Source organism: Phaseolus vulgaris, chromosome 6 (assembly GCF_000499845.2).
Source record: "Phaseolus vulgaris cultivar G19833 chromosome 6, P. vulgaris v2.0, whole genome shotgun sequence".
Lineage (NCBI taxonomy): Eukaryota > Viridiplantae > Streptophyta > Magnoliopsida > Fabales > Fabaceae > Phaseolus > Phaseolus vulgaris.
The window spans coordinates 28194840-28213367 of NC_023754.2; the positions used below are offsets into that span (position 1 = coordinate 28194840).

Genomic DNA, 18528 nt, shown 5'->3' on the forward strand with positions numbered 1-18528 from the left:
TTTTAACAATACACTCCTTTTAACTCTCATTATTGCTCTTTAATATTATTATTGAGTCATTGAATCCTAATTCAACCATCCTTAATTATATACATTATGCTAATATTAAATTATTTCATAATATTATTATGGAACTGGGTGTTATCCCTATTTTAGGACGTTCACCTTCTTCTATATTTTATTAGTTTACTAAACACATTTTAAAAGAATGATATTTTGGTAAATTATTTTTTAAGTTTATTTGTTTTTTTACCGGTATGGCCGATCGACAAGATGACGTGGCTCGGTTTCCTGACTGAGTTGACCGAGACACACGTTGATGTTGTTTGGTCTACCTGACCGACTTGGCCGAGACACCACGCACGGCCAATCCGATTGGCACATATATCCATTAACGCTCAAACCAAAGTCAGTGAAGTTAATCTGTCATTAAAAATTAGGTAATACATTCATAAGTGTGATTTATTCCACTAATCAGATCTAGTAAGGTAAGCATATTAAAATAATACAAATAACACACATTACAAGGAACAAGGTACGTCATTTATTACTGTGCACCTACCCGAGTGCCGATTACCCGCTTTACTGACTTGAGCGTCAGAGTGCCTTCTGTAGGTACCTTCCCTATTTGGCATTCACTCGAGACTGAGAGAAGAAGGAGAAGCACGAAGGCGAGAAGAATCCCAGTGAAATCCTAGCAACCTGTCCCACAGAAGAAGGAAGACGAAAAATTCAATAGTTCTCTAGATCCCATCTCCCTAACAAGAACATTTTTTTTGAGTTAGAATTTTGTCTCCTTTTAAAAGATTTTGTCATCTTTCTTTTATATAAGAGTTAAAGTATTCTAAAATATCTCTATTATTTTTTTATTTATTTTTGTTCTAAAAAAAAGTTACACCATTTCACATATATATATATATATATATACATATATATAAATAAAGTAAATTTATGTGTGTTTAACTTAAACTAAAGAGAATAACCTTAAACAAGGCATTAATTATTTTACAATTAGGATATTCGCAACAATTATGATCTAAATAAATATTTATTCAATTCACATTATTTTAGGTATATTTTCAAATACTGTGTCCATTTTTTCACATTGATATATGCTTAGTTATTTAGATATTTCTATAAATTTATCTTTATTCTTAAAAATAATTAAAAAGAAAAATAAATAAATGGAATCCATCACATTGAGACAGTTGTGTATAACTATCAATCAAATTCCACATGTCTTTGCGTATCTCTTAATATGAGAAAGGAAGAGTTTCCTACTTTGATTCAAACGTATTTCTCTGATCACAAGAGTATTTGACGTTATCCAAACACACTCTTAACTAAAATCTTTGGAATATATTTCCCTTCCATTCCTTTTATACCAATTGTGATATAATTTTACATGTTTCTTCAATCCGTTTTCAATTTTCTTACTTCTTATCTATTCTTTTTAAATATGTTACATCTTTCAATGGATACATCTGCAACCTACTTACATTTTTCAACACAATATATAAAAAATGCTATATTATTGGCAAATAAAATTGTTCTTATATGTTAACTTTTTGCAGAGCCATATTTCAATAAAAGCAAGTTTGAAGAGGCTAAAAGTATAACATATATTTTTTCCATATATTTATATAAGACTATAGTGTAACATATTTTCATGATTATTTATAAGAATATAGTATGATTAAAAAGAAGTTGTAAAAATTTACTCTTATATAAATTCATGAAAAAAATATGTTCTACTTTTAGTTGTAACACTGTTAAGTTATTTGATTAAATTTAAAAAACTATTTAGTTAGTAGTGTGTTTAATAGGATTAAACGAGCTCGTTTATAACCTATCTAATTAAAAATTTATTTAAAAATAAAATAAAATAATTTAGCAAAGAACTTATTTTAAACACTTGTATATAATCTTCACAATACTTAATTTATAAACTTTTAATTCACTTTGTTATCATCGTTATTATAATTTATCATTTAATTTGTTTATATTAAAAATACTATATCTCAATTCTATTTTCATAAGATAACATTTCTCTATAACAAAGAGTATACAGGTGAAATTGTGTTTTGACAAACTTATCATCGAATCTAATGAAAAAATTTCCGAGGTCAATTGAGTGATTTTTTTTTGTTTCCCTAAAATTTGTATTTTTAAAATATTTTTTGTTAGATTTTTTTTAGAAATTAGATTAGATTATTTAATATTTAAAAATAGACATTTATGAATAAAATAAAATAATAAAGTGAATAATAATAACAATATTATTTTATTATTATTTAATAATTTTGGTCTACTTAAGTTAAATCTTGAATTTAATTTACGAAACTTGTCGCAAACATAATTCTTAAAAGATTTGGGTGAGATTGAGTCAAATCTCAATTCAATCTATTTGAATTAAATTGAATGATGAGATTATTTGACCATATGTACTATTACATAATATAAAATAATTAAAGAATAATATTCATACAGTTATATAAGTCAATCATTGAAGATGATAATAAGACACTTTTTTTTTCATTAAAAGTTTCACCGGCAAATTAGTTATTAAAATAAAGAAAAATACTTTTAAACAAAACGGTCTCTAGATAAAAAAAAAAATTAACATCAGAATGAAAGTGTAGGAACTAGGATGAAAAAATGGAGTTAAATGTGTTTGGCAGTGTTACCACACTGTCATCATTCCCTTCAAACAATTTGCCAACTAAGAAACGCACATTTCCAGCTTTGCAACACTTGTTATTGTTACTGAGAGTTGTTCCAAATCTGGATTTTAAAACAAACTATCTTTCTTTGATAATAAATATAGATTCACAGCAACCCATTTGAATCTCTGATAGAAGGGGCATATCAAAATCACTTTTTTTTTTCCCCTTGATTCTGTCTGTAGCAAACTCCAGAGAGAAAAAAAGGGTGTGCGTGTAGTGGCTAATGGGGGCGTATAGAGCTGATGAGGATTATGATTACCTGTTCAAGGTTGTGCTGATTGGGGACTCTGGAGTGGGAAAATCCAACCTTTTGTCGAGGTTCACCAAAAATGAATTCTGCCTTGAATCAAAGTCCACTATTGGGGTTGAGTTTGCAACCAGAAGCATTAGGGTGGATGATAAGATTGTCAAAGCTCAGATTTGGGACACTGCTGGTCAGGAAAGGTGAATGCTTCTTTTCTTTGGCTCTACTCTCTATTGTCTTCGTTGTGCTAGAATTGGGTTGTTTATTTTGGTTGTCATTGCCCATGATGTGATTTTGCTTTTTGAAGTGTGTGAATCCATGATTTCATTGTAATGGGTATGTGGCTTGTTAGTTGGTTTTAGTTTTCCTGCACCTTCTATGCTGATGTGAATTGGAAGCTTTTATGAACTTCTGTTTTACATCCTGGGGTTTGCAAAGGGATTATATCATTGTAATTAGAATTTTATTCGCTGTAGCTATGTTACTGTATTATTATTGAATCTCTATGAAGCTTTCATTTCCGATTGATTTCAAACCATAAACTCTGCTTCTGGTCTCATAGCTAGTCCTAAGCCCGAGTAAAGGAGGGAGGGTTGTATTAGGCACTTAGCAGCTAACGATTTCGAAATCTCCTACATAGAATCTCACAATTTTCAAACCTGGCATTTATGCATTGGGTTCATGCTGAAATAATCTGAACTACGGCATTTACATAATGCAGATAGCTCATAGCTCTTTTGTCACACACTTAGTTCCAATATGTAAACATGTCAATGTTATTATGAAAATCATACTCTTAGCATCTCTGACTAAGTTGTTAGTTGCTGGTAAAAATGCAAGGTACATATGCTAAGCAATAAAAGATTTGAAATTATCACTTGGCCAGTCTTTCTTGCAGAGGTTACCAATTTGTAGCATTAAGATGTTACAGTTATCTTTAAATCACTTTGTTGTTATGATTTACTCTAATTCGATCTGGGCTTTAAATTAGCTTGTTATACAAAAATGACTTATAAAGTCCTTGCTTTGAAGATTTTTTTCTTTGTAAAAATCTGAATTCCGGTGTTGCTAAAATGTGAAGATATTTCCCCTTTATATATTAGATTGATGTGAAATATTGTTATTGTAATTGCTATTATCGTCGTAGCAACATGATGAACAGTTAGACATTGCTGATAATCCCAGCTAGAATCTTTAGAGTAACATCACCTAATTTTGAATTCCACATGGATAAAGATTTAAAAATGCTGTATATGATTAAATATTAAAGTAAGGCTTCTTCATTTAATTTCCATTACTCAGGTACCGAGCGATCACTAGTGCATATTATCGAGGAGCTGTTGGTGCTTTGTTAGTGTATGATGTTACCCGGCATGTTACATTTGAGAATGTGGAGAGATGGTTCAAGGAGCTCAGAGATCACACGGATGCCAACATTGTGGTGATGGTTGTTGGGAACAAAGCAGACTTGCGTCATCTGCGAGCAGTTTCCACCGAAGATGCTACAACTTTTGCAGAACGGAAAAAAACATTTTTCATGGAAACCTCTGCCCTCGAGTCCATGAACGTTGAAAATGCCTTCACAGAACTGCTCACACAGATCTACCATGTTGTAAGCACGAAGGCCCTTGAAATTGGCGATGATCCAGCAGCATTACCAAAAGGACAGACGTTAAATGTTGGGTCTCGTGATGGTGTATCAGATGTGAAGCAGAATGGATGCTGTTCTGCTTGACCATGCAGCAAAAACCTGTATTTTTACTTTAAACCCATGTTCTGTTGATATCCTATGTAGAGTTCAGCCTTAAAACATGAAAATGGTTGTCCGGAGAGCATTACAATCTCAACTTTCTACTTTGCTAAGTAGAGAAATCTATTATTTGGTTGTTGTTTCATGAAGGTACTAATTTATCTATTTTCAGATTTATCAGAATTTTTCATGGCTTCTTTTTTCTTTTCCATGAATGCAGATTCATGCTATCCAAATTTATTTTGCCTTCTTCTCGAAGTTAAATTCTGAATTTTCAATAAGTACTGTGATTTGCGCAATGCTTCTTCAAAACTGAGAGTTGGGCTTTCGAGAATATACATATGTTTTTTGTTACATCTGTAGCTTATAGCCGAGTGACAATAAAGAATAACTCCAAATGCACGAAAAAAAATAGCATTTTTCTTTTTCTTTACTTTTATTGAGGAAAAAATCCTTATTGTAGTCAGCAAAGTTGCTGTCTCAGAACTAGTTTGTTTTATTTTCAAATAATGTTATTCTGTATTTTATAATTTTAGTAGTTTTGTTGGTCTAATTGCTCTCATGCTTGCTTAGAGATTTTAAACATTTGTATGTCAAACATAAACAATGTCTGTGGACTCGATCAGATAACTTTTGTATTTCTTTTAAGGCTTGAGAAGATTGTTAGATTAAACCATTTGTTAATTAAAGTGATGTGGTTAATTGGAGAACGGAAGTTACTTCATAAAAGTGATTATTTGAAAAGGGATATACTTAGTAACCATCAAACAGAACTAAACTTGAACGTAGATGGACCACAATCACCCATAAATTTCAAGTTGGGGTGAAGCATTAAATATGTACAATCTTTTTCCTCACATCAATTACATGTCTCAAGCATTTCAATATACATAATCTTTTGCCTTACATCATATCAAAACAGGCACAAAAACTAGCTTAAAAGAAGCAAAACAAGAGACGATTATAAACATCGAACTTCCTTATTACACCATTGCAAGCAAGGTGTCAGGACATTGTTAACTAAAAGCTGTTCATGTGTGGGTTGATTCCAGTGATTGGTGCCTGCAGTTGGATGTTTTCATGAACAAATAAAGGATGTAATATAGGCCAAGATGTCGAGAACTTTGTTTAATGAATGCAAAGAGCAGTTAATCTAACGAACATGAAAGCAACGAGGCGAAAATCCAAATTTTCCCTGCATTAACGATTTATCAATCTGAATTTTTATTCACTGTATTCCAGGCTTCTGATTGAACAACTATTTTCAAATTCGAATATTTGGTTAAAATAGGACATGCCAGTAAGACAGGAAGAACAACGGTCCATCAATTTCTCCTGTTCATTATTCCATTATATTCTACAACGTACCTGTTAAACAAGAGCAAATTTTTTAACACTCCTAACATGTAATCCTATTTTAATTTTTTACATAGGAGTAAAAGAAAAGTTTCCAATTAAGAATAATAACACTACAAAGGTATAGGAGTACCAAAATCTTGCTCCAAGGATATACATAACAGTTCATACAGATTTCATCATGGGATGCTTAGATAAAAACGTCAAAATGCCGCTAAACTAAAAGTATGAAAATATTTATTAAGAATCGAGCTAAATTCTAGCCAGAATGCAGCAAACAATATGCAGCCAAGTTCAATCTGCCCACAGAATATCAAAAGACCAAAACTAACAGGAAACAAAATTGACTACAACCTGCAAATTATCTGTGATACTGCACATTAAAAGTGACAAAATATGACGAAAAGTTTTGGTCTTCGAAAAACTATGGCACCATCAGAGGAGCAAAGCACCGATACTCAATCCATGTAACACAAACAACACAAAGTAGAGAAAGTTTCAAATGGAGATAGCAAAATAGCATACAACACAATCATTTCATTAATGCCCATATTTCTCACCAGCCCAATTTAAGTCCAACCAAGCATGGCCTAAGAATGCAATCTTCCCAAGCCGTCTTTGATTAAGCGACAATGTTATATGTTAGGGTGATTGGTGGATAAGTCCAGAAACCGCAGGATACTCTTCATGGGATATGTTTGCAACAGTATTACATTCATAGAATCTAAGGTACAAGCCTTCATCAATAAATACAGTGTCATAAACAAAAAGCTTCCTTGCATAACTGTTTATGTTTTTAACATCAGTTACAACCTTTATCTTCATAGACTACAACAAAAAACCCCGACTACTGACACTTTAAATCAGAAGCATTGGCAGGCATGACTCTGAATTCACTATTGATAAATGTCATTATTTAGTGAAATTTGATGCAAAAAGCTAGACACTTATAGTTTTAATTGTTAATTAAGTTATCACTCAACCCAACTTTGAGAAGTATTGAATTCAGCAATATATTTTTGAGTCATGAGACTAATGAAAACATTTAATACCAATTTAGTGTCATTTTCAGGAAATTAAGGAAAGATGGAGCAAAGGACTAGCAGATGAATAAAGAGACTTTAAAAGATAGAAAGCAAGGCCTTGAACATTCAAGAAACCTCACACAGGCGAGCTAGTCTTGCTTAGGCATGAATTGTCCAGAGACAAGCCTTGCTCCAGTGATAGGCTCACCGAAGTGAGAATGCTCCAGAGGCTACCTTTGTTCGAGTGAAGGCTCGCCCAAGTGCCCATGTCTCGCCCCTGTCTCACTCAAGCGAGAAGCAGCTCGCCCAAGCGAGAATGTTCCAGAGAAGGGGTGTTTTGAACCAAGGGTGGTCTCACTTAAGCGAGATATGGCTTGCTTGAGCGAGACTACTTTTTCTCAGGAAATGTTTGAGCCTAGCTTGAGCGACATTGTCTAGCTTGAGCAAAATGTCACTAATCCAAAGAACGAAAAGGGTTATAAACGTAGAAAGAAAGGGAAAAATGTTGTCTTGGAAAAACCCTTGAAGCTAGAAATGAAGAAGAAAAGCTCTCTACTCTCTTTTCTTGCTTCCATCAACCTTTGGTGCTTGTAATGGCTACCATGAGTAGCTTTGAATGTAATCTTTTCAAAATCTTATGTATTTTTGGTGATATTTATATATGATATTCTGTTTCAACTTGATATTGGTATTTTCATTTCATGCCTAAAGCTAGATTTTATCTAATCAATTTACTCCTGATTTTGATTCTTGGATTTAACTGGAAAATATTTCTAAGAACCCGACCTAAATGAAAATACTTGACATATTTTGATGCTAGGAATAAATTTTAACATATCAATTGTTTTATAACATCTTCTCTTCATGCCAAGAAATCTGCTAAAATAGTTGAGGAATCAATGTTTAGTGTTTAGGAGACGTTCTTAAGAATTTCATATTTTAAGAATCAATGTGAATGACTTTATTTGTTGCATCAATATCAAGTAACAGAGCATTATATGTTTTTATTTATTCAAAATACAAATGAGTGAGAAAGATTAACTTCAATATCAATCTTGTTAATTGAACTTTTCTAGCCATTTACTTTGTTTTTATTTAAATATATTTCAATATTTAGTGAGTGTTACCAAGTAAAATTTTAAGCGAAAGTAAGATTTTAAGAGAAACTGTTATAGGAGAAAAGTAACACTTGACATCAACCACCCAGTCTTTCATCTTCAACTTCCTCCAATTCTTCAGTGCCAGCAAAGTACTACACAAATTCACCAGCCCTAACATCAAACTAGTATAGCTAATTCAACCAAAAACCCTCGTAATTGAACCATGGAAACAAATAAAAAGACAAACTTTAATAATTTACAGCCTCTCAATAACCCAATTCAGCTTCAATCCACAATCCCCAACATCCAAAACATCAAATTTTGGTCCTAAAAAAGCACACTAAAAACGAATGAAAAACAAAATGAGGGAAGTTGAGAAGTGACCTGAAAAGTAGGTAAAGGAGACATCACGGGGGAGTATTGTTGTCTTTGTCGTTCTGAGAGGAAGAGGGGTTGTTGGAGTTGAAAGAGGGTATGGGATTTTCTCCCTTGATGATCCAGCCAAGGGCAAAGAAGGCAGTGCCAGCAAGAATGGCAGTGCCCCAAGCGTGAGAGTACCATTTACTGTATTGCCTGATGGCATACCTCCATTGATCCCTCAGAGTGGCAGCATCTGGAATCTCTTTCTCTGGTGGGTTGAAATGGCCCTTCGGCCCTGAAAACCTTTTTGGGCCATCATCACTGGGAGTGGGAATCCCACCTGAAGATGCTGAAGACGGAGGAGAAGGAGAAGGAGAAGGGTAATGCGTTTTGGGTTTATTCTCAGTCATGTGGTGGTGTGATTCGATTCTTTTGCTTTCACTTTCCGTCTCAAAATGTACTTCAAGCTTTTTACATCAAATATAATCTCAACTTCAAACGGTATAACATTGAAAAGTACTTACCATTGGGTTGTTTTCTGTAGGTACTGAACGGAAGCCACGAATCAGATTTGTTTGTATCTGGTGATTTGGGATGATTTGAGGGAGGAGAAAGACTGCACGTGTGGAGATTTTGCCCTAGAGCTCAGAATTTTTGTGCAATAATTAATTTGTCTTCAAAATATATGTGCATTTGTAGTGATGATTAATTAATTATTGTATAATTAATTTCTTTCAAGATAACTTTTTAATTATGACTCGATGAAAATTAAAATATTTAATTTTAAAATTGTATTTAGTTCTAAAATTGTAATAAAAATTTTAAATATTTTTTCATAATTATTATTATATTCTTTCAAATCATCTCTACACATTCTTAATAAAAAAAAATAAGGACATTTATATCATTTATCATGCAACACAATTTTTACGTACTTTTTTTTTAGCTTACATTAATCATATTTACTTCAAATTTTTATATCACTTTCCATTCAAATTCACTTTTGTTTTTATATTAAAAAAAATTCATTTATTCAATTCCTCTTTTTATATTCAAAAAATTTAATTTATTCAATTCCTCTTTTTATATTCAAATAATTTTATTTATTCACTTCCTTACTTTATATTCAAACAATTTTTACTTTTTTTTCTTCTCTTTATCCAAACAAAACCTTACTCTCATTGTTTCAAATGTTAACCACAACAATCTATATTAAGTGTATGTGTATAATGAATTATTCATTATTTTTATTTTACTAGTCTCTCACTATTTTGGTGTGATTTGGATTCTAATTTTGTCAGTCATTACGTTTTTTTTTTCATTTGTAAGCACATTTATAAATTCAATTTTATTTAACATTTAATTAATTTAACACTTTCGTTCAAAACTATTAGTACAATTCTATAAAGTATTAATTGCACATTAAATTATTTAAGCCATTTTTACTTGAAATAAGCTAGACAAATTCACATTAAATAGATAAGTAAATGGTTTGTGCAATAAATGACTTAAATATTACAATATTTGAAACATGAAAGAAAAAAAAAACCTCATGATAAAAAAAGGAAATTTTGAGAGAGAAGATTAAATCATCAGGTAGTGAAATTCAACTTCAACTAAAATTTTGAGAGAGAAGAAGAGTGCTGTATTTGGAAAGTTCAACGCTTCAATACTTACATTCATTCAAATATTACTGCAATTCACAATTCACAAATATTTTGCATGACAAGAACAAAGATATCAATACAACCTTCCAATAATCAATTCAAAAATTAAACTTGAACCTTCATTTTCTACAAAGAGCAAGTTTTTGTAAAGCACCCGCCTGTATAAGGATTCGAGTCCAAAATTGACACAGCAGATCTCAGGCATTGGATCTGAAGAGAGGAAAAAATTACAAAAGAAAATTGTACCGAAGCCTATTGGGGTTCTACCCTTGTTGATGGAAATATTCCACTATAGCTAAAATCTTCTTCCTTGTAAGGATGTTGGGCATTTTCTTTACCTGCTTCCTCATAAGTTTCTGATGTTGTAGCTGATTCAGCATTGGGGTTCAATCCAACAAGCTCGATTATGCTCTCAATCTCTTTTGCAACCTCAGCCATTGTAGGCCTCTCAGCTGCATATTCTTTGACACATCTCATTCCCAACATCACAAACTTTTCTAAACCTTTTGGTCTTGTTTTCAATATAGTTGGATCTATAATGGAATGAAGGTTGTATAAATCTTTTGATGTGTCCATTACCCTCATCACTTCTCTTACAATATACTTTCCTTGCTCTATTGGCCTTCTTGCTGTTGCTAGTTCCAGCATTAGCACTCCAAAGCTATATACATCACTCTTTTCAGTTAACTGCTGGGTCATATAATATTCAGGATCCAAGTATCCCTGAGAGAATAAAAAGGAAATAAGTTTACATCAGATATACCTCTGGTAAATTTCAAGGTTAAAGCTAATTCTTGGCAAATTATTGATTCGACTTCTGCTTTATTGAAAAGTTACATTCTCTAAAAAGTGTCAAGTTTGCATTATGCCAATCACACTTTATAAAAAGGCATCACTAACATAAGAACACAAGGGAGCTTTTCCTGACATTTACAAGTGTCTCGAAAACTTGTTTGTTTTATTTCCCTCTGAGAAATTGTTTAAATTGTGTGGCTATAAAGCAACGGCTGATTTTAGGACTGAAATTTCAAAGGTGGAGGAACCAAAATAAACCATAAAAGTGGTAATAATCCTCACTTCTAAAACTTGTTTTGGAATTGAGTTAGGTTCAAAACCAAATTATAAGAGTGGAGAAGCTTTCGAACTATTAAAAGTTTCGCAACTGATAAATTTATTATCTATTCTAAGCAAAGATGTGATCTGCTTCACAAAGTAGTAGTCAAAGAATTCTATACAAACCATTGTCCCTTTGACTTGAGTAGTGACATGGCCCCTTTCACTATCAACAAGAAGTTTGGAGAGACCAAAATCAGCAACTTTTGCAATGAGGTGATCATCAAGTAAGATATTGCTAGATTTGATGTCCCTGTGTATGATTGGTGGGTTAGCAAGTTCATGAAGATAGGCCAGACCCCTGGCTGCACCTAATGTTACTTTAAGCCTCCTTATCCAATCCATCCAGATCCCAGACTTTCCTGCATCGGTACAGTCAAATGAAGAAAATTAATTAAGTAATGTGACAGGCAACTTGTTGGACTTTGCCTTAATTGAATTTTTAATTGGTTCTTATAACAGAATGTTCGTGGTAACAAAAGCCCAAATTCTGAAGATGTAATATTTGCAGTCCAGGACACTGATTTCTTGTCTTCAAATTGGATTAAGTTCATTGTTATTAATCTAAGTGCGTGTTAAAATCAGGATCTTAACAGCTCCATTTTAGTATGAATGATTTCTTACTGATCTGGTAAATTCATACTGGTTAGATGAGGCTTATAATTGACAACCGAATGTTAAATAATATTGGCACTAAGACCAATTGCGGTGATTCACAATGAAATGGGCAAATGGTCTACTTTTTACTAGTCAAGAAATGAAATATAAATTAACGGATGAAAACTTCTAGTCACTCCATCCCCATTATACATTTGAGTCTGATACAGATGCAGTACAGTACATACGAAGTAGTGAAGGAATTGAATGAAAGTACCTGAGAGACTATCCATTAAAGTGCCATTTGGAATGTACTCATACACCAGCATTTGTTCACCCTTCTCAAAACAGAAACCCAGAAGACTAACGAGATTCTTATGATGGACCCTTGATAGAAGTTCAATCTCGGTTTTAAACTCAACAGCACCCTGCATAGATTCTTTTGCAGCCCGTTTGATAGCAACCAACTCTCCAGAGGGAAGAGTTCCTTGGTAAACCTTAAGAAAGAGGACTAATTAGATCTTGCAAATAAGTAAACAAGAAGATAACTATTTGGGAAAATGCTTGGTTATTTTTGACACTAGAGTGAAAATGAGAATTTCTTTCAGGAACATCAAAGGAATAGCCCAATAGGGTGTTTTTAAATTAAAATAAAAAAGGATAGTGACAAGATGCCATTAGCAAAAACCTGTCCATAGCCTCCAGATCCAATAGTATTGGCTTCTGAGAAGTTGTTGGTGTATTTCCTTAGTTCATCAAAAGCAAACCATCGTCCTCCTTTCAACTGAGGAGCAGTGCCACTATTCTTATTCTGTTCCCAATTGGCTGCATTTATAAAGACATTGAATCAATAAAAGACTACTTTAGAAGTCCTTGCAAGGACCAAAACTCAGCCAAGGCTGCAGCAATCACTTCTTACCAAAAGGGTTCAGCCCCGCAGATCTTTCTGCTCTTCTTTTCTGGCGAATGGCATACATCCCTGCAAGGGATGCTAGTACAACAAAGACCACAACAGCAACTACAGCACCAACTATAATCCCGGTATGTGATGACTTTGATCCTTTTGGTTCACCTAGTTGACGTAAAGAATGAGAGTTAGTGGGGAGAAAGGGCACTGTAGAATAGAACTGACAAAGCGTTCATTATTTCTGGTTCATAATGAGATACAAAACCGCACCTGCTGTGTATTCATAACTAGCACCATTGAAGTAGTAAGGGGAGAAGAACTCTGGAGGTTTATAAATTTGGTTGCTAAGCAGAAAAGCAATATTTAAAATTCCAGTTGCATTGAAGCGATCGCTTTGCGAAGGGAAGACTTGCAGATTCAATTCAAAGTTATCAGAAGTAGGATTTCTCACGGGGTTACTAAGAGCAACTGAATCCACTGGAATGCTTTTGTTTCGGAAAGTATCCATCAGAGACTGCTCAATCTCCCTGTAGTACTTTGCGTCACTGAAGTTTGAGAAACTAAGAGCTCTCGATATAAGAAGTCCAGTATAGGGAAATGCACAGTTACAATTTGGGCTGGCAATCTGATCGGAACTGCAAGGTGGAGGAGAACAATTATTTGATGGTGTTGAATAAAATGAGGGATTTGATACTGGTTGTTGGCAGTAACTCTTTTCAGATGCTCCACTTTCACGACAAATTGGGTTGTTAGCTAGTCTGCAAAAACATAAGATAACTCCCTCAGTTTTGAATCTATGCAAATGGCTGAACACTTTTTTATAGAGCAAAAAGAGATATCATAAAAAACGAGGCTTGCCTTATTTCGATACTTGGTAGATTGCTTTCTGGGTCAATCTCTGTTATGTCATTATTCTCCAAATTTATTTGTTCCAGACTTTGGCTGTGGCCACTAAGATTTAGTGTGCCACCGAGGTGGTTCTGCCCAAGTATCCTGTTACCATATTTCAATAATCATAATCATTATTTGCTCAAGCATCACTTTTTAGGAACATGTCGTTCGTTTTAAGAATCGGAGACAGGTAATGTGGGAAGGAAGGAACTACATACACTGTTGTCAGAACCGGCAGACTTGTAACCCATGAAGGAACATTAGAGGCACTGAAAGTATTGTCGCTCAAGTCCCTGCAGATAGTTTTCCATGAAAGACTCAGTAAAAAATCATTGTATTATGCATGAATCATATGCACATGTGTTGCATGCTGTTGTATAATTTGTGTGGAGAGAAAACATTGATATTAACATTTCTTTTAAGGCAAAATGATTAAATTTTACACACTGAGAGTTGAAATCAATAGAATAAAAGTGCACTATTTATACTTACACGTAGGTGAGACTATTCATTCCGGTAAAATCGGGCAAAGTGCCATTGAACTTATTGTGAGATAAATAGCTGCAAAAATAAAGTCCATGCCTGGCCTTAGCAAAGTTGATTCTTTAGAAAAACTGAGACATTTTTGCATATAGATATGAAGTTTAATACGGCATGCTTCTTTAATTTTCTTACATCTCACTTAGTTTTCCGAGTTTGCTTAGGTTTGCCGGCACTGCCCCTGTTAATCCATTCTTATCTAAGCGCCTGTGATCCAAAGAAAATATTCAATATAAAGCAAAGCCAAAGTGAAATTCAGAGATAGCATAATTTTGTGAACGTAGCCATTGGACACTGTCCACAATATACTTACAGAACTTCCAATGTCCCCACAGAACTAATGGATAAAGGAACACTACCCTCTAGTTGATTGTGGTCAAAAAGCCTGGAAAAAAGAGCACAAGGGGTGATTAAGGGTCCATTTGGTTTATAACCATAGTCAATATTTCATGACACATTTTAATATATACGTGCCTGAAATTAATTTGAACTATTATCTCACTAAGTCATCTTAAGAAAAAATATACTTTTATTCACTTTGTTGAGACATGAGGACACTTAACTCTCCATGCCATTATATAGTTGTAAAATTCCAAATTGTACAAGATGTAATGAAGCTTACACGTGTTCTAGAATCATACTGGAGTTGAAAAGTTTTTCTGGTATTGTACCAGTGAGATTATTGCTCCCCATATGACTGCAATCAGTGAACATAATGTTAGGTCATTCAGGGAACTGGAAAATATCCAATGACGATATGTGTTTATATCAAGTGAAAATTAACAGTGAGAATTGACATACAAGTGTTGTGCCTTAAGGAGCAGGTCAAGGCCTAGTCGTCCTTGGTTATCAGAGACAGGAATGGTCCCTACAAGCTCGTTTTCAGCAAGATCAAGCCAATTGATATTTGTTAGATTGCCAAGAGAGCGTGGTATAGTTCCACTGAACTTGTTAGAGTTCAATGCTCTGCACGAAAAACAACACATAATTTACCATGATTTAGTCCATTAAAGTAACATTAAGCTTAGAGATTAAGTTAGATAATTTCAGGAAGTGAACATAAGATGTTCAGACCTAGCATAAGATGAAGCATCATTTTTTCATACATTCGAATGAGTTGAACTCTAATATATTTTTTATGTAAGTAAACCTTCTCATAAAGGAATTAGCAGAATTGTTAAGATGGGAATCCTTACAGAAAGGTCAGCTGCTTTAAAGATCCTATTGAATCCGGAATAGGACCAGAGAAACCACAACCAACCAATGATCTGAAGAACAGTTAAAAAGGAAGAGTTAAAAAAGCATCCTAAATTTTGTAGGGAAAAATTCAGTTAGTATTAAAATCATTTGATAGAAAATAAACTGCCTAGCTTACAGGGATTTTAGCCTTTTCAGATTCCCAATTTCATTTGGAATTGTTCCTGTCAAACCCGTGTTGTAAGAAAGATCCCTACATGAACAGAAACACCATATTATTTAAGTGAGCTTCCACTGAGAATTGCATAGCATCCGCAGAAAGCTTAGTCAAAATAAAACGTTCTTTTGATTGTCAAAACATACTTAAGGAGTGTCAAATCAGGACAAGGCTCTTCTCAGGTATATGAATCATTTAGTGGATTAATTAAGATTATAATCTTTTTTTACAATAAATTATTGGTGTATACTATAACTTTTTCACTTTAGATATAAGTCTAAGAATTAAGTTTGAATCCAATTCAGTTCCAAAAAACCAGTTTTTGTAAAATGAGAATTGTATCAGATTTATATCCTTCAATTTGATTTTATTGAAGAATCTTATCCAACAAATCACCCCCAGTTCAGAAACACAGGCATCTGGGGTTAGAATAAAAGTATGAGTTTAATGGCTATTCAACTTATATAAGAAGTACGCACAGAGTAACTAGTTCAGATAAAGACTCAATTGCTGAAGACAGTTGGCCCCTCAAACTCAAGCTTGGAAGTCTCCTGAAAATAATAGCAATCTATTCAGATAAATTTTATTTTTAAAAAATAGAATCTATGAAACAAGCTTTCATATCAATTTGGTGAAGCTAAAGAAACAAAGAACTAACAATTCGGTAATTCTTGTATTGCTGCAACGAATTCCATCCCAGCTACTGCAAGGATCAGTACCCACCCAACTCTGTGGCTTGCTACTCCAGGATTCTGCAAGGGAATTTAGGCCAGAATCTACAGCCATACCATTTACATTAAAAGTTGTAAAAAAAATTGAAATTTTCAAATTAAACTACATAAATTCCTAGTGCTCGTTCGTTAATCTATCTCCTCTCTCAGTGATTGCAGATGTCTCTAGACCACAAATTATCATGAAAAGTGAAAACTATATCATGCAACCTTTGTAATCAATTCATTCTCCTACTTCAGAAATTTCATGAATTAATCACAAGGAAACTTTTTAATTTTAATTGAAAAGGCAAACAATTTTTTTCTTACATCACATTCGGATTGACAGAAGACAGAAGATAACTTAATATCTGTATTTTCTTGAATTATACTATTCCTTCAGTAAATTCTTTCATCACCATTTTTTTCATCTCACCATCCATTGTATAGCCTTGTTCTACAAATTAATTTCCCTATTTTCTGTTTCCACTGTAATTTGTGATGTGCTCTTGCATAGAACTGAGGTACTCCAAAGTTACAAAGTTTTGAGAGTTTAGGCACTGGTTAGCGTATGCAAGAACACCCCACAAAAAAGTTGGAAAATATTCCTCACTTTTTTCATGAGATGTTAAAGAGCATATGCACAAGAAGTTGTTAAATATCCATCAAGCATCAAAGATAGCGCAAAACATGAAAAAAAGTAGAATTGAACATACAATCTCGACTGTCTGTCTGTGATGCAACAAACAGAACTTGGAAAAGAAGCAGCTGAAGAAGAATCATCACTTTATGTTGTTGGTCCATTGCTCGATGTTTCTCTTATGTTGGATCAGAAATGGAATAATGAAACTTTTGAATGGAAGAAATGATGACCAAAGAACCAAAGAACCAAAGAGGATCAATCTATAGCAATCATCGTTTAATGAGAAAGCGAATAGTATGACAAAACTATATCAACAAACGATGGTAGTCCAAACGCGGCCTCTGAGATGGCTAAGGTTAACAAATACATTTTACTTAGTCAATGGCTTTTGCATTCATTTTTCAACGGTTAGAATGGGATTAAGTCCCAAAACATAAAAATAAAATATTGTCACATGGCCACCAAACATCATCATCAACTTTCATTACATTCTTAAATATATTTGTACAAGAATGGAACAGAACAGAAAGGGTGCCTAGGAACTTTGGATATAGTCTTTCGCCAAATATTCTAAGGAAGAAAACTTCAAGAAAAGATGAAGTGCTGGAATAAACAACCACCAAGAGAATGGCTTATTTTTCTGCTTTCATCAGCGCCCTTTCAATATTAAATATAACTCAAAACTCTGAGGTCGTTTATACTAGTTCAAATCATTGATGGTGAAAGAAGAGGGGATGAACAAGGAATGCATGTCATTTCTGGGGTTGGAATATAAGGAATATCATGTTGTTAGTACAGTAGATTGCCATCAGAATAGGGTCTTGCTTTTTGATTCATTACAAAACCAGAATAAAATTGTCCTGCACTATAAGACAAATCACCACCAAAGTTGCCGTCCATGCACATATAGTGGTGGCCATAATAGAGTATTAAATTGATAACGGTGACAATAATTATGTTATTATTATTAAAACTGTCTTAAAAAAAGTTTCACAAATGAAAAAATATGATTTCTTTTATTAATGTAAAGTGAAAAAAAAGGATTGTTTATGTTATACAAGGCATAACAAACATAGCTTTGTTTTTACAATATAAAAATGTTGTTTAGAAACTGTGTGATAAACTATTGTAAGCAAATGGCTTTGAGGGCAACTATGCAGACGGAATACATAAAGTATAGAAAAGGTTTCATTTTCTAAGAGATTAGCACAACATTTAAGCAGCTTTCTGATCTTGATTTTGAACTAATACTACAAGAAAATTATAAATAAAAACTAATTTTAAATATTAAAATAATTAATTATTATATTAATTAAATTAAAAAATATTTTTATAAACTAAAAATTTATTATTATTTAAAATAATTTTTATTATTAATAAAAATTATAAAGTAATTTTTAGATTTTAACTATTAACTAAAAGGTTTTAGCTCTTGACTTTATAATTAAACCTTATAAAAGGGACAAGAAAAAATTTTGTAGTCCA

At 33.1% G+C, this 18528-nt stretch overlaps 3 protein-coding genes across 6 annotated transcripts; 1 reads left to right on the forward strand and 2 right to left on the reverse strand.

Moving 5' to 3' along the window:
* The first annotated feature begins 2638 nt into the window (after nucleotides 1-2638).
* On the forward strand, nucleotides 2639-4929 carry LOC137832534 (ras-related protein RABA1f-like). The gene is made up of 2 exons (XM_068640736.1): nucleotides 2639-3170; nucleotides 4273-4929. Exons 1-2 carry the CDS (start codon nucleotides 2950-2952, stop codon nucleotides 4703-4705), a joined length of 654 nt encoding a protein of 217 aa, XP_068496837.1. The 5' UTR covers nucleotides 2639-2949; the 3' UTR covers nucleotides 4706-4929.
* A 581-nt stretch (nucleotides 4930-5510) lies between these two features.
* LOC137832535 (uncharacterized) lies at nucleotides 5511-9223 on the reverse strand. 4 transcript variants are annotated; one of them, XM_068640737.1, is made up of 2 exons: nucleotides 8586-9222; nucleotides 5511-5782 (listed from the first exon to the last, which is right to left on the reverse strand). In XM_068640737.1, the coding sequence occupies exon 1, from the start codon at nucleotides 8969-8971 to the stop codon at nucleotides 8609-8611; it is 363 nt and encodes a 120-aa protein (XP_068496838.1). In that variant the 5' UTR covers nucleotides 8972-9222; the 3' UTR covers nucleotides 5511-5782; nucleotides 8586-8608. The 4 variants fall into 4 exon arrangements, with proteins under 4 accessions (XP_068496838.1, XP_068496839.1, XP_068496840.1 ...); XM_068640738.1 differs by having other exon boundaries at nucleotides 5511-6088; XM_068640739.1 differs by lacking the exon at nucleotides 5511-5782 and adding an exon at nucleotides 8233-8528 and having other exon boundaries at nucleotides 8586-9223.
* Nucleotides 9224-10209: 986 nt separating this feature from the next.
* On the reverse strand, nucleotides 10210-17922 carry LOC137832537 (leucine-rich repeat receptor protein kinase HPCA1-like). The gene is made up of 18 exons (XM_068640741.1): nucleotides 17117-17922; nucleotides 16349-16466; nucleotides 16170-16241; nucleotides 15652-15726; nucleotides 15473-15544; nucleotides 15078-15242; nucleotides 14899-14973; nucleotides 14590-14661; nucleotides 14412-14483; nucleotides 14229-14297; nucleotides 13955-14029; nucleotides 13704-13838; nucleotides 13116-13603; nucleotides 12858-13010; nucleotides 12627-12763; nucleotides 12216-12435; nucleotides 11468-11703; nucleotides 10210-10951 (listed from the first exon to the last, which is right to left on the reverse strand). The coding sequence occupies exons 1-18, from the start codon at nucleotides 17202-17204 to the stop codon at nucleotides 10481-10483; spliced, it is 2793 nt and encodes a 930-aa protein (XP_068496842.1). The 5' UTR covers nucleotides 17205-17922; the 3' UTR covers nucleotides 10210-10480.
* Nucleotides 17923-18528: the final 606 nt, after the last annotated feature.